Source organism: Myotis lucifugus, unplaced genomic scaffold, assembly GCF_000147115.1.
Source record: "Myotis lucifugus unplaced genomic scaffold, Myoluc2.0 scaffold_25, whole genome shotgun sequence".
Lineage (NCBI taxonomy): Eukaryota > Metazoa > Chordata > Mammalia > Chiroptera > Vespertilionidae > Myotis > Myotis lucifugus.
In genome coordinates, this window is record NW_005871073.1 from 4208301 (window position 1) to 4224005 (window position 15705).

General features: G+C 38.3%; 1 protein-coding gene across 1 annotated transcript in view; it reads left to right on the plus strand.

Moving 5' to 3' along the window:
- The window catches only part of MIGA1 (mitoguardin 1), a 71483-nt gene extending 58766 nt beyond the window's left edge, over window positions 1–12717 (plus strand). Inside the window, exons 13-16 of the mRNA XM_006086104.3 lie at window positions 1721–1855; window positions 6084–6137; window positions 8759–8875; window positions 10934–12717. Of these exons, the coding sequence (XP_006086166.1) occupies window positions 1721–1855; window positions 6084–6137; window positions 8759–8875; window positions 10934–11152 (525 nt within the window). The 3' untranslated portion in view covers window positions 11153–12717. The remainder of the gene's footprint in view (window positions 1–1720; window positions 1856–6083; window positions 6138–8758; window positions 8876–10933) is intronic.
- The last annotated feature ends 2988 nt before the right edge of the window (window positions 12718–15705 follow it).

The following is a 15705-nucleotide window of genomic DNA, read 5'->3' on the forward strand; positions in this document are numbered from 1 at the left end:
TTCCTTCTTCGCTTCCTTCTGAAAGTCAGGAGCAGGCCCTAGCAGGGCAGTAGTGGTGGCCTGTGCTGAGAGGGTTTCAGATGGGCTGCTCACTGGGACCAGGGTTTTGGCTACATATACAGGATCAAACAAACAATATATTGAGAATAATTGGAGCCAGGCTACTTACTGTTGGAGAAGGGAGGTATAAAAAGCTAGGGCTAGACTTGGAGCTAATAGGGTGAATTCATAGTTTATAATAGATATAGATAGATATAGAAATAAATATAAAGGCTTGCATATATATAAACATATGTACTTCCCAGCTCTGTTCACTGAGAGGGTTTGGGAGCAGCTACACCTTAAAAGAAAGGACTCCTCAAGGGCACAGAGATCTTGACTTCTAAGTTCTACTCTCAACTGCAGGAAATTCTGGAAAAATGCTGATCTCAGCACTGGGATAGGGAAAGTACATGATGAGCCTGGAGCATTTTGTTGTAATGGGAGCTTAAAGAATGAGTTTGCAAGGGGTAAAAGGCTTTCTAGGCAGAGAACACAGTAGGTATAGAGACACAGAGGCATAATCTTTCCTTCTCCAGTGTTCCCTCGCTGGGTGAAAGAATTGGCGTCCATTCAGTTGTGCAGGCCAGAGACCTGGGACTCCTCCTTCACACCTCCTTCAGAGACCTGGTCCTCACATACTTTATCGTATTCCTCTCTTGCTTTTTGTCAGTTTCAACTTCTAAATATCTTTCAATTTCTTCAGATTTTCTCTATTCCTGCCAGCTCCATTGTAGTCTGAGTAACTACAGGCTTTCCTGGGCTACCTCAGTCTTCCCTGCCTACTCCTCCCCTCCCTGCATTCACTCTTACTTTTCTCCATTCCACTCTCCACATTGCTGCCAAACGGTCTATATAAAATACAACCTAATCATCCATCTCTCTTCCTCCACTACCCCCTTAAAATACCGTGAAGATGAAATCCAAAATCATCAACATGGGCCATATACTCTGCAGGAGCCGTCCCCTCCTCCTTGTGCCTCTGTGCTCTCTGCTATAGCGAGCCATAGCACACTTGCCGTGATTTTCTTTGACTCAACATCACTGTGTTCCTTCTTACCTCAAAGGCCTTGATAAGGTGTTTTCTGTACCTGGATGCCTCCCTGAAGAAAGCCCTCTGTGACATCCAATCTAGGTTAGAAGCTCCACCATAACCTCTAATAGTACTATGTACTTTTCCTTTACTCTCCTTATCACAGTTATAATTGTGTTTTTGTGGGATTATTTGTTGCTGTTTGTTTTTCCCACTAAACTAAGCATCTGGTTTGCTTACTCTAGAAGTCTGAGCACCCGGTACATTATGCATGAATGAATGAAAGAGCAAGAGGTTCATGATGTTGTGGGCAAGACAGATACACCAATAACTCAGTGACAAAGCAGAATGAGCTTTGTGGATACCACAATGACAGCAGGAACAGAGAGCTCCTAGCACAGAGTGAAAGGAAAGATTAATTTCACTTGATGGGATGGATCTAGGAAGGAACACCTGTCATGTGAAGTGTAATTTCTGGGGTTGAGTTGTTTTCATATTGGTCTCTCCTCTTCCTCTCTTTTTGTCAGAGATATAATCTGATTCAACTAAAAGCACTCAGCTGTTATAAAGTCTGAAGCCCTGACTCAGATTTTATTTAAGATCTATGTAATAATAATAATTTCTGTTTTAACTCATAATTTAATGCAGGTGAAAAATCTAAATTTTTATGATGTTGTTCTGGATTTTATATTAATGGATTCCTTTGAAGATTTAGAAAACCCACCCACATCCATACAGAATGTAGTAAATAATCGCTGGCTAAACTCGTCCTTCAAAGAAACTGTAAGTGGTGTGTTTTTTTTTTCTTTCTTAACCATGTCAATTTAATGAAAAAATGGTCAGAACTGGAAAGATTAATAAGCTTTACATGTATATCACCTATAGAATGACTAGTGTGGACAGTGAGTTCATCCTTTGATATTGGGATCAGATGTGTAGAATATATGTCTTCAGATGAAATTTCCTTTTTGGCTTTTCTATCAGTCCTTGCCTTGACCTGAAATAGCCAATGTTTCTTTAGATCTAAAAATAAAAACAAAAACAAAAATACCTCAAGCTTCAGACTAGTTTGGACCTAACAAAAAATTGTCTGTAACTGTAATGGCGCCATGACTAACCTGAAATATAGCAGTTGCAGTCAAAAGACAATATATATATATATAAAAAGTAAAATATGGGGATTCATGTTCCCAAATACTATAAAATTAGGGGGAGGAGTAGGCATGTGCCCCTCCCTCCAAAAAACAGGTTTTTAAACTGTAATCTATACTTTGACTGTTTTTAGTTTCTGTTGTTTTTCACAATTAAACCTCTATGTGACTTTTTTTTTTTTTTTGGTTGGGCTTTAAGTGTGTACCTGGAAGTAGGTGGAATAGATATTCATGATGAAGTTTGAGCCTTTAACAAAATGTTCCAATGGGCTATGTCACAATTATTTTGCAAGTTTGTATTAAATTTGTATTACATTTTAAAACAGCCCTAGCTGGTTTGGCTCAGTGGATATTGCATCGGCCTGTGGACTGAAGGGTCCTAGGTTTGATTCTGGTCAAGGGCACATACCATGATTGTAGGCTCCATCCCCACCTGGGCTTTGATCGGGGCATGTGCGGGAGGCAACCAATTGATGTGTTTCTCTCACATCGATATTTTTCTCTGTCTTTCCCTCTCACTTCCACTTTCTCTAAAAGTCAATGGAAAAATATCCTCAGATGAGGATTAAAAATTTTTTTTAAATAATTGTAATAAATCCACTTTTCCTTCAAAGTATGTTTTAACCATAAGAGGTACATGTTATCTCCATTTTTAAAACTTCTTTGGTAAACTGACCTTGATTAAAGTTGGGTCATACCAGAGTAGGGTCAGATTTCTTCAGAATCCAAGTTGATGTTTCATCCCTATCATTATGGTTGTATTTCTTAGTTTTTTATTTGGATAAAACTGTAGCTTTACCCACAATTATTTCTAGCAGTGCTATTCTTGAAGAAAAAATCCTTTGTTTTCATTGTTATGCACAAAACACTTATTGTATATATGCATCTGTGTGTATGTATATATATACTAGAGGCCCAGTGCACAAAAATTTGTGCACTTGGGGGCGTCCCTCAGCCCGGCCTGTGCCCTCTTACAGTCTGGGACCCCTCGGGGGATGTCCACTTGCTGGGTTACGCCCACTCCCCGGGGGGATCGGGCCTAAGCTGGCAGTCAGACATCCCTCTGGCAATCTAGGAGCCCTCGGGGGATGTCCACTTGCCAGCGGGGAGCAGGCCTAAGCTGCAGTCGGACATCCTTAGCACTGCTGAGGAGGTGGGAGAGGCTCTTGCCACCACCACTGTGCTGGCAGCCATCAGCCTGGCTTGTGGCAGCGCACTGACCACCAGGGGGCAGCTCCTGCATTGAGCGTCTGCCCCAGGTGGTCAGTGTGTGTCATAGTGACCAGTCATTCCCAGTCGTTCTGCTGTTAGGGTCAATTTGCATATTACCCTTTTATTATATAGGATAGAGAGGCCTGGTGCATGGGTGGGGGCCGACTGGTTTGCCCTGAAGGGTGTCCCGGATCAGCGTGGGGGTCCCACTGGGGTGCCTGGCCAGCCTGGGTGAGGGGCTAGGGCCGTTTTCAGGCTGGCCACACCCCCTTCAGGGTGGGGTTCCCCACTGGGGTGTCTGGCCAGCCTGGGTGAGGGGCTGATGGCTGTTTGCAGGCTGGCCAAGCCCCCCTGCGACCCAAGCTCCCAGCCTCTCCTTTTTTTTTTTTTCTTTTCAGTGCCTCCTTGAGTGGAGGCCAGGGCGGGCTGGAAGCAGGTATCTGGGATTTATTTATCTTCTATAATTGAAACTTTGTAGCCTTGAGCAGAGCCCAGGTCCGGCCAGGGCAAGTGGGAAGCTTGGCTTCCTCCATCGTTGGGGGCAACCCAAGCCTCCTGCTTGCTCCAGCTCCATGGCTGCCGCCATCTTAGTTGGGTTAATTTGCATACTTGCTCCTGATTGGCTGGTGGGCGTGGCTTGTGGGTGTATCGGAGTGGCAGAGTGATGGTTAACACATTGTACGTGGGAAACGTATTTATACGTTTTTTGAATGGCCTGCGCCACCTGTTAGTGCGCGATAAAAACTACCCGCAAACAATGTGTTAATTTGCATATTTCTCTTTTATTAGTGTAGGTATGTGTGTGTGTGTACATATACTAGTATACACACACACACACACACACACACACACACACACACTAGAGTCCCAATGCATGAAATTCATGCAAGAGTAGGCCTTCCTTCCCCCGGCTGCCAGCACCGGCTTCCCGCTGGCACCTGGGACTCACACTTCCCTCACAGCCCTGGCTTCATCCAGAAGGTTGTCGAGTTTAATTAGCATATTATGCTTTTATTATTATAGATATATATATACTAGAGGCCCAGTGCACAAAAATTTGTGCACTCGGTGGGGGGGGGGGGTAGTCCCTCAACCTGGCCTGTGCCCTCTTGCAGTCTGGGACCCCTCGGGGGATGACCACCTGCTGGCTTAGGCCTGCTCCCCGGGGGGTTGGGCCTAAGCTGGCAATCAGACATCCCTCTGGCAGCCCAGGAGCCCTCGGGGGATGTCCACTTGCCAGCAGGGAGCAGACCTAAGCTGTAGTCGGACATCCTTAGCGCTGCTGAGGAGGCAGGAGAGGCTCCCACCACCACCGCTGTACTGGCAGCCATCAGCCTAGCTTGTGGCTGAGCAGAGCTCCCCCATGGGGGAGCTCACTGACCACCAAGGGCAGCTCCTGCATTGAGCATCTGCCCCCTGGTGGTCAGTGTGTGTCATAGTGACCAGTCATTCCCAGTCTTTCTGCTGTTAGGGTCAGTTTGCATATTACCCTTTTACTATATAGGATAGAGGCCTGGTGCACGGGTGGGGGCCGGCTGGTTTGCCCTGAAGAGTGTCCCGGATCAGGGTGGGGGTCCCGCTGGGGTGCCTGGCCAGCCTGGGTGAGGGGATGATGGCTGTTTGCAGCTGGTCACACCCCCTTCAGGGTGGGGGTCCCCACTGGGGTGCCTGGCCAGTCTGGGTGAGGGACTGAGGGCCATTTTCAGGCTGGCCTGCGACTGAAGCTCCTAGCCTCTCCTTTTTTTCTTTTTTTCTTTTTATTCTGGGATTTATTTACCTTCTATAATTGAAACTCTGTTGCCTTCACTGGCACTCCCAGCTCTGAGGCCGCGGCTGGCTGAAAGCAGGTATCTGGGTTTGTTTAGCTTCTATAATTGAAACTTTGTTGCTTTTGGAGCTGTTGCTTTCGGAGCTTAGAGCAGGCCGCAACAGGCGGGGAACCTTGGCTTCCTCCATCACTGGAGCAAGCAAGCCTCCTGCTCGCTTAGCTGCGTGGCTGCCAGCCGCCATCTTTGTTGGCAGTTAATTTGCATATCTTGCTGATTAGCCGATGGGAAGTGTAGCGGAGGTGCGGTTAATTACCCTTTTTGTCTTTTATTAGATAGGATTCTTTTCACATAGGAACAGAACTTAAGAACTCTAAGAGTTGCCCTAACTGGTTTGGCTCAGTGGATAGAGCATCGGCCTGCAGACTGAAAGGTCCCAGGTTCAATTCCAGTCGAGGGCACATGCCCAGATTGCAGGCTCAATTTCCAGTGGGGGTGTGCAGGAGGCAGTCAACCAATGTTTCTCTCTCATCATTGATATTTCTCTCTCCCTCTCCCTCCCTCTCTGAAATCAATAAAAATATATATATAAAAAGAAAGAACTCTGAGAGTTGAATTCTAATTGCCAATGTCATTGGTACTAGAGTTCAGCCTTTTTTCTTTAGAGGCTTTGTATTTAATTGTTAAATATATAAAGACAAAATTTTTATATCAATATTTGCAGACAGTAGAAGGAACTTGGACTAGTTCTTATTAGTAGTTAATGTTTTGGACATTTTAGACCCATCAACTTTGAATTTCTAATTAAAAATCACTCTTTTCTAAATAGAAAGTTTATAATTATGAATTTAAGACTTTTTTTTCATCTCTGCATATATTTAGGCTGTGGCTTCAAGTTGTTGGTCGGTGCTGAAACAGAAAAGGCAACAAATGAAGGTAAAATACCTTGGACTTCTTTGTTGAGTAATTCAAGGCTCCTGTCAAAAAAAATCCGAGACCTTTCTCAAGTGGGAATGGCGCGTCATAAGGACTGTCCTTAAAGCTAGATGAGAGACTTATTGGTACATGGTTGGCTTCTCCTTTTTTGAATTCTTTCTCTCTCTTCCTTAACTTTCTATAGAGTTCAGTATAGCAAGTATTGAGGCTTGCATGGGGTTTCTACTAAGTGGGAGAGGGTTCAGGTTTGGAAACTTCTGATAGAGTTTTGATTTTTGTTTTTTCCACTTAATGATGTTTTAAGTCTTTTAAAATTGTTTAATATACTGATTTCCACTTTATGTAATCCAACTGAGAAATAATGATCTGATTCTAATAGCTCTCTTATTCAAATGAGAGGCTCCACAAAAAAAGTCTCAAAGTTTCTATCCTGCCTCCATGTTGTACACCCTTCAGCCCATCTCGCCCACTGCATGCTGCTCTCACCTTTCGCTCCTGTGGTAAGGGCATGGACGCTGGAGTGAAGCTGCCTGGTTCAAATGCCACTTATCAGCAGCCATGGCCTCGTAAGGTGCTTAACCTCTCTGTGCCTTAGTTTCCTCATCTCTCAAAAAGAGTATACTGCATGGGGTTTTTTAAGATAAAATGTATAGTGCTTACAACAGTGTTTGGCATAGTACATTTTGCAAGTATTGGTTATTATATTATTATTATTTGCATACTTACCTGTAGTTTTTTTTATTATTATATCTATATTTCTCAGTCTTATTCTTGTAACTTTGGGATGGTATTGCCAAGGACAGTGTTTTCAAAACACAGTTCTCACAGCATCTTCAGAAGGGGCTTCTTAAAAATAATTCTGGAGACCCTATTATTTGAGTAATTCTTATTTAAAATGATTCTAGAGACCTGGTGTTTTAAACAAGTTCCCTAAATGATGATTATAAACTGTAATGCTTGAGAACCACTGGGCGAGGGGACAGACTTGTTGACTGGATCTGATTCTCACATAGCCAGTACGATCGATGATGGGCAAGTTGCTATCAGCTGACGTTCAGTTTTCCTGTTTGCAAAATGGAGTTAATGCTGTTTCAAGGGCTGCTGTAAGGATGAAATGAGATTAATTTAAACATAAAATTAAGAGTAAATATTACAAAGATTTTAATAATTGTAGTTTCCATAATTATAATGTTATCATTATATCTCACTTTTTTTTTTTCCTTAGCATGAATCTTGGGCCTTAGTCTTCTTTCTGTATCCACAGAAACCTATCAGGGAACTATTTCCTACACCTGGAATGCCATACTCTAATCCAGGGGTCCTCAAACTACGGCCTGCAGGCCACATGCAAATACAAATATTGTATTTGTTCCCGTTTTGTTTTTTTTACTTCAAAATAAGATATGTGCAGTGTGCATAGGAATTTGTTCATAGTTTTTTTAAAACTATAGTCCGGCCCTCCAAGGGTCTGAGGGACCGTGAACTGGCCCCCTGTTTAAAAAGTTTGAGGACCCCTGCCTAATCTATGTACTTAAATCTTACCTGCTGTTGAGTTCAGTTCAACAATTATTCCTTGGGGAAGCATGTCCCTTTTAATTTACTTCAGCCCATGCTAACTGTCTAAAAGCCTAATACATTTTAGAGTCTGTATGGGGTTTAGAATTTTAATTTATGCAGAACATCTTATGCTATAGTAATAACTTCAGTGCATCCCTCATAACGTTTTGGCCTTCATTAGCGAGCTATGTGTGATTTAGGACAGGTTATTTAATCTCTCTGAAGTATCACGTTTTACATATTAAAGTGTTTACATGACCTACTTTTTCAGGAACGTTTTATTAAATTAACTAGAATCTAGCACATTATCTGGAATATAATGAGTACTCATTAAATGGTAATTGCTGCTATAATATGTTTCTTAAATTGAGGTTTAGAAGATGTCCTATAGCCTGTAAAATAGAAAATAACCCCACCAGGAGGCAGAATCTTAAGGCATAGTTTTCCCCGTAGATGCTATGACAAATCCATAGGACCTTATTTAACCAGGGACATTCAGCAAGTTATTAATAAACTTAGAGAGTTTCCTAAATCACTACTGTATGTTTTACTATTTCACAAGAAGAGGCAATTACACAATTAAATGCTTCAATAATAGCTGGTTCCTTAATGAAAAGTTAGGATTCTAGTGAGCACTATTTTGTACTTAATCATTTAAAATTTGTTTTAGTCTTTTTCAGATAATCTAATTAAGTGATTGAGTAGAATTTTTTAATAGCTGAAACCCTGGCGGTCTCATTAATCCTGAAAGTTATACTGCTAAGGAACATTGTGCCATTTTTGTTTTTATTTGGTTACAACACTGATGATTGCTTTTTTATGAAGTGAAAATGCCTTTAAGAAATTCTGTTTCTCAGCATATTTGAAACTATTGGCTAGGTTATGAAGTTCACAGAAAATATTCTGTGACTAAAAGTTACTTGTAAGTTTATTTTCTTATTAGGCTGGCTCATCATTGATCCTTGGTTTCCCCTCAAAAGATTTTGGATAGCAATTTAGGTTTCTAAAGAGAAAGCAGATTCAAAAAGGTAAAAATTACTCGATTTTCTTTTACTTCCCAACAGATCCCGGATGGATTTTTTGCTCATTTCTATGCCATTTGTGAGCACATCAGCCCTGTCCTAGCCTGGGGCTTTTTGGGCCCTAGAAATTCTCTCTATGATTTATGTTGCTTCTTTAAGGTATGTCCAGTCATTGAACCATTTCTTTTTTCTAAATAAAAAATCCGATAAGGTATATTCTGTTTGGTTTGTTTGTTTGCATTTGTAGAAGAGAGAATGTTATTTAAAGGTGAAGTTATAAAAGTCACCTAAATTCAGTGTTTAAGTGCCGGTAGATCAGTACTATACAGTTATGGTGCTTTTTCCTGGAGTAGATGCAAGTCCATCACCTTGTTGGTTCCCTCTGTGATAGATGCACGATCTTGGCTGGAGTCATGATGTTATAGTCAAATTGCTGAAGACAGCTTGTTCTTCATACCTGAATGCTTTTGAAATTTATAAAGTAAATAAATTTTTTTTATTGCTCATGTGGCAATTTAGAAAGTTCTGGTTCAAGGTAATATGAATGACAAAATCCAAGTTGTGAGAAATAACATGAGAGTTTAAAGTTGTATCCCAACATCAGCAGTTTAAGTTTGCCAAAAAACCATTTATATAGCTCATTGCAGAAGTTTCTGCATGGCACAGTGCCAAGAAAAGTCTCACTATTTTAATAGCCTTCAGTTGAGGCTGAATTTCAAGGAACAAATAAAAAAGTAAATATAACAAGTATGATTTGGAAAGTTTTTGATGTTTGAAAGTTTGGATGTTTCACTATACCCTTCATTAAAAAAATAAAATTATGTTTATGTGCTCTTAATATAGCATTTATGTAAATGATTTAGGAAATGTTTATTTTACTATCATTTAAAACTCATTATTTTTTGACAAGTTTACTCGACCTCCCAAATGTAAGGTAAGGTATGTGTTTAGTGGGAAAAATCTGGACTGGGAATTAAGTCTGTCATTAATGAACAGTCTGACTCTGGGAAAATCATGCCTTGTCCTCCTTTTCTTCATTAAAATCAGGGAGCTTGACAGATCAATTGCTAATGAGCCTTCTAGTTATAGCATCGGGTGATTCTAAGAGGTGTGCCTTCTTAGTACTTCTTTTTTTTTCTTAAATATTTTTTTTTATTGATTTCAGAGAGGAAGGAGAGAGAAACATCAGTGATGAGAGAGAATCACTAATCGGCTGCCTCCTCCACGCCCCACACTGGGGATCGAGCCCACAACCCGGGCATGTACCCTGACTGGAATCAAACCATGATCATAGGTCATAGGTCAATGCTCAACCACTGAGCCACACCAGCCCGCTGGGCTTCTTAGTATTTTGTAACATTTGCTTTCTGTAGGATAGAAATTAAATATTCCTGTTTTTACTCTTTGGAATTACTTTTATTTTCATGTTGGCATAATAGCCTGAAACTTAATACTTAGTAGTATACAACTTGCTTAAAATGAATTTCAGCATAAATATTTATTTACTGCAATGAAATATTTTTATTATTTAAAAATCTTTATTGTTAAAAGTACTACATATGTCCTCTTTTCTCCCCCCTACCCGTTACCTCCTTACTAGGCCACCCCCAGCCTTCACCACACTATTGTCTGTGTCCATGGGTTATGTATATATGCATAGAAGTTCTTTGATTGATCTCTTCCCACCCACCCTTCCACCCCTGCCTTCCCTCTGATATTCCACAGTCTGTTCCATGCTTCTGAAATTATTTTTATTTTGCATGTATCCTGTTTTTTTATGTACAGAAGAATATACATTTAAAACTTATATGTTATAATTATTGGAAATAGTTTACTCTGAAGTAGTACCAGTGCTCATAGGTAACATTGGAAACTCCAGTTACTGGAAAAGGACTAATAATAGCCCCTCACCTTTATGCAGTGCTTTAGGGTTTACAGGCATTTTCTACTGATTGTTTTTTATCATAACATCAATCTTGAGTGGTAAAAAAAAAAAAAGGACACTAAGTATTGCCCCTTATTTTACAGTAAAAGAAAATGAGACCCAAAGAGGTCTAGTCACTTGTTCAGTGACCCCTTTCCAATGAGATATGAAACTAGCACTGGAACTCAGGCCTTCTGACTCCTAATGCAATGCATGTGACAACATTAGTGACTATTTAGAGGTAATATAATTTTGGTCTAGTAAGTGCCAATTTGTTTGTGTTTATTTTCCAGAATCAGGTTCTTTTCTTTCTCAAAGACATTTTTGACTTTGAGAAAGTACGCTATTCCAGCATCGAGACCTTGGCCGAAGACCTCCTGCAGTTACTTATTCGCCGCACTGAACTTCTGATGGCCTATCTTGGAGCCGATGCGCTGAGGCATACAAGCAGTTGTATCAGTAGTCACGGTCAGGTTATGTCCACTGGCCTGGTGGAAGCCAAAGTTCAATAAGTCTCTTAAAATCAGACAGTTTGGGTGTGCTATGAAATGTCTTAAGATAACTGTTGATTCTGTAACATATATTACACAGAATTGGTGGATATGGTCTCAGGGAGGGAGAGAAATCTAGTAAAGAATGAGTGACCGTACTGTACTTACACAGAAGTCCTGGCATTGAATCCCTGTGTAGTGTATCCAAAGCAGCTTTTCAGTCTTTAGATAATAATTTAAGTCATGAAACGTTGCATATTACACAGCATATTTTGCTTGAATTGAAGCCAGTACTTGGGAGTTAATTGATTTGTCGTCTTGAAGCTGTCTGAAATGTCTAGTCTCATTCTCAAAAGCTCCATTTTTATGCTTTGCACCTTGAAATCACACACTTTAGCTAAGACCTAAGTGGCCTGCACATACAAGAATATATTACTCCTAGTGTCCACAAACTTCACTTTTGCCTGAAAATGTATTTTTAATTGTAAAGTTGTTCATTTGTTTAATCAAGTTTAGACAGTAGTGGTGTTTAATATGTACTGCTTACATTATTGCTTGTGCATTTGCTTATGTATTTAAATCAAAGAAATTGTAATGACTATCATTATAAAGCATTTAAATGAATTGACACTGAGAAGTTTATGTTATAAGTTTATATTAGATTTACTGCAGTTTCCAAAATACATTGTTGCACCTATAAGTTAAAATAGAGAGATTAAGAAATTTATGTTTATAGATTAGAGCATTTTTCTCTTCAATGAATATTGATTAAAAAGGTAACAGTTATTAACTATAACAGGCAATTAAATTTGTTTCTGTGTAGTTTTGAGACTATCTCCCAACACCTGAAGTTATTAATCTTAATACAGTAAAGTCATTTCTCCTTTCTCCTTCTCTAAAACTGGTTTTTAGTTGTTCTCACAGAGAACTTAGCAAATACGTCCATATTTTTAAAATCTTATTCATAGTTTGAATCTTAGTGCAGTTTTAAAGAAGGGTTTTTCCCCCTGTGAATATAGAACAAAATATTTTTAATGGTATAGAAGTATGTTTCATGTCCTTTATGATGAATGTATGAACAAACGGGTTGTTCATATAAGTAAAGTTCTTTAAAAGTATACCACTTATTTGGAGTGGCTGACTCAGTATATAAATGGATTAGATTTGTTGATTTTGTTTTTAAAGTAGGCTTTATTCATTTTAGCGAGTTACCCAGAAGGACTTAAATATATTTTTTTAGAATGCATTTTTAGATTAAAGTGCCTAGTTTCTGATTAAAGAATAGAAAATGAAAAGTGGGGTGGGGAGCATAATCTTTTAAGGTTTTAAATCTGTGTATGTGCCATGTTTGGGTAACAGTAGTTACAGAATATGAGATTCAGCATTTTCATTCTGTTTGCATGTACTATGCTGTATAATGTACAGGTTATAGCATTAAAAAATATGAAATATTGCTCTAATAATTTTTTTAGTATATAGCTCCTTGACTTTTCTTACATATATTCTTAATTTAAGAATTTGCTATTTATAATCTGGATTATTGATGGAGGAGTATGATTAGAAGCATTAAAGCGAAAATTACATTATGCAATGTTTTACTTTTTAATTTATATCTTGTATTTTTAGCTTCTTGTTGAGATATCACTGGCCTTGAATGATTCACACACATACACACATATGTGTGCGCACACATTCCCATTATCGTGTAGGCAAAACAGTTATTACTTATATTAGTTTTCCTGTTTGGGGAGCTAAATGTACTCTTTTATTTGAGGAAGATTTTGTTTGAAAACTATTTTGAAGAATTGCACTATTTAATAATGCTGCTACTACATAAGATAATTGAGTAATTTATTTCATCAGGTAAGATGAGTGGCTTTCCAAAAGGTATTTTTTTTCTTTTTCACTTTTATATTTCACCTTTAAAAAAAAAAAGTTGCCCAGCCTTGGCCAGTTTGGCTTAGTGGATAGAGTGTCAGCCTGAGGACCGAAGGGTCCCAGGTTCGATTCTGGTCAAGGGCACATGCCCAGGTTGCAGGCTCGATCCCCAGTGCGGGGTGTGCAGGAGGCAGCTGATCAATGATTCTCTCTTATCGATGTTTCTGTCTCGCCCTCTGCCTTCCCCTCTGAAATCAATAAAATATTATATATATATATATATATATATATATATATATATATATGCATTTTTTTTAAAGCTTGTCCATATTCAAGAGGTTGATTTGTCTAATTAAGAGCTTCCATTTAATTAGTTTTTGGTCAGTTCAGTAGCTACTAATTGAGTAAGATTCTTTCTTTGTGGCCTTTAACAAAAGAGTCAGGAGTGACCAAATAGAATTTCAGGGTAATGCGTATAGGAAAAAAACTCTATTGTAAGAGAAGAAACTTGACCTTTTAAAAGAAACATCTCTTGAAATTGTTTTAACTCTTTAGGTAATAATTTAAGTCATGAAATGTTGACTTAAGTTATTGACCACAGAAGAGTACTTAAGACATATGCATCAATTTCAGTTTGCCTTGACATTGGCTTAAACAGTTAATGTTTTTAAAAATAAAAATAGATTTACACTAGTTTAAAATCTTTTAGGATGAACTCTGTTTAACATTTACTCACGGTAGCATTATCAGGAAATTGCCATCACCAGAGGAGTCCTACCACCCACTTCCCCATGTAAATTATGAAGACCTTGAATTAGTCCTGAGAAAATGGATTCTTTTCCCTTGTGTTTTCTGAAAGACAAAAGATAAATGTTCAGGTGATTTATACTTGGTAATTTTTTTTTTCTGTTTTGGAATCTCTACATTTTTTCTTTAACTAAAAGACTAGTTATTTTTTTCTCTAAGACTTACAATATGATTGTTAAATGTCAAAATAAGATTATCTTTTTAAAAAGAAGCTGTTTTTCATACTGTGATAGTCAACTACAAAGAACTTTCATAAAGTAGTATTCTTTATTTGCAATTATTTACTATGATTAGAATAATTTGTTGAATTAGCTGACTATAAAAAATATTTACAACTTTTTCTTGCCTTGAGATGTAACATTTTCTACGTAAATGATTACCTGAGGAATGATTATTTGCATTACAAAAGAATACTTTGTCATTCTTTTAAACACATGAAATAGAAATGCCAAAGTAACATTTTAACATACTTCTCTGTGACATTTCAGAATCAGAAATTTTAAATTATGTTTGTAACATAATTTGCTTTTATTGTAATGTGAGCACTTTGGAAATTATTTGGAATATACATTTCAAAGTGATTATACGAATTAGGCTAAATTCAAAATTTTGGTTATTTGTTTAATCAAATTTAGAAATATCTCTGTATGTGAGACATAGGAATTTGTATAATCTGTGATTAATGGAAATAAGGATATTCTTTTTTTTGTTCCTAGTGATTATATTATGTTATTGTTTTGCTTAGTTTGAGAACAACCATGTATTAGCTTTACTTGGCTGATATGAGTAAATGTGTCTATTTCCTAAATGTAAGGACTGCACTAACTAATTTATGTAAAAGTGAAACACTACAGTAGCAGAAAAATAGCACTGGCTCTTTAGCCAAAATAAGCACTATAACATGGATGTATTCCTACTGCTGCCAAATAAAAAAGTGATGGTATATCTTGCTGATGTATTGAATATTTGATACAATACTTATATGTTTGCAAGGTCACACTTGTTGCACTTTCAGTCTCCATAAGATCTCACATATACAGGCATAGAAAACACAGACAGTCCAGCTGGCGTGGCTCAGTGGTTGAGTGTCAACCTATGAACCATGAGGTCATGGTTAGATTCCCCATCAGGGCTTGATCCCCACTGTGGGGCCTGCAGGAGGCAGCCGATCAATGATTCTCTCTCATCATTGATGTTTCTATCTCTCTCCCTTTCCCTTTCTCTCTGAAATCAATAAAAAATATATTAAGAGAACTGTAGAAGCACTGAAATCAAGTGTCCACATTTTCTTATGTCCTAACTGTGAGAAAAGATAGTTTTGTAATGAATGAAGTCAAAGTACTTGTAGTATTTTAATTAATAATTTAAAGTGATCTGATTAATAGTGCCATTCCAACACAATACAGATTTATCCTATTGATGTGCATGCATCCATCCCTATTCAGACATCTCCCTTTCCCACTACTTTTTAGTATTGAGACATTTAGTTAAGGAGAGGGTGTACAATGTTTCTCTCATCGATGTTTCACTCTCCCTTCCTCCCTGAAATCAATAAAAACATATTTTTTAAAAGTTTATTTTAGGATAATTAAATACATACAGTATAGATAAATGTATGTAGTTATATTTTAAACTATTAAATTAAACTGAGTATAATTTAACAGGCAAACCATACAAATATGAGTGGACTCTCTTCCTAGCTAGGGTATTGTGTTGGAAATAGAATGAGAAACCAGATCAGAATCTCAATCTCATCTTCTGGGTTTTTTTTTTTTAATATATTTTATTGATTTTTTACAGAGAGGAAGGGAGAGGGATAGAGAGCTAGAAACATCGATGAGAGAGAAACATCGATCAGCTGCCTCCTGCACGCCCCCCAGTGGGGATGT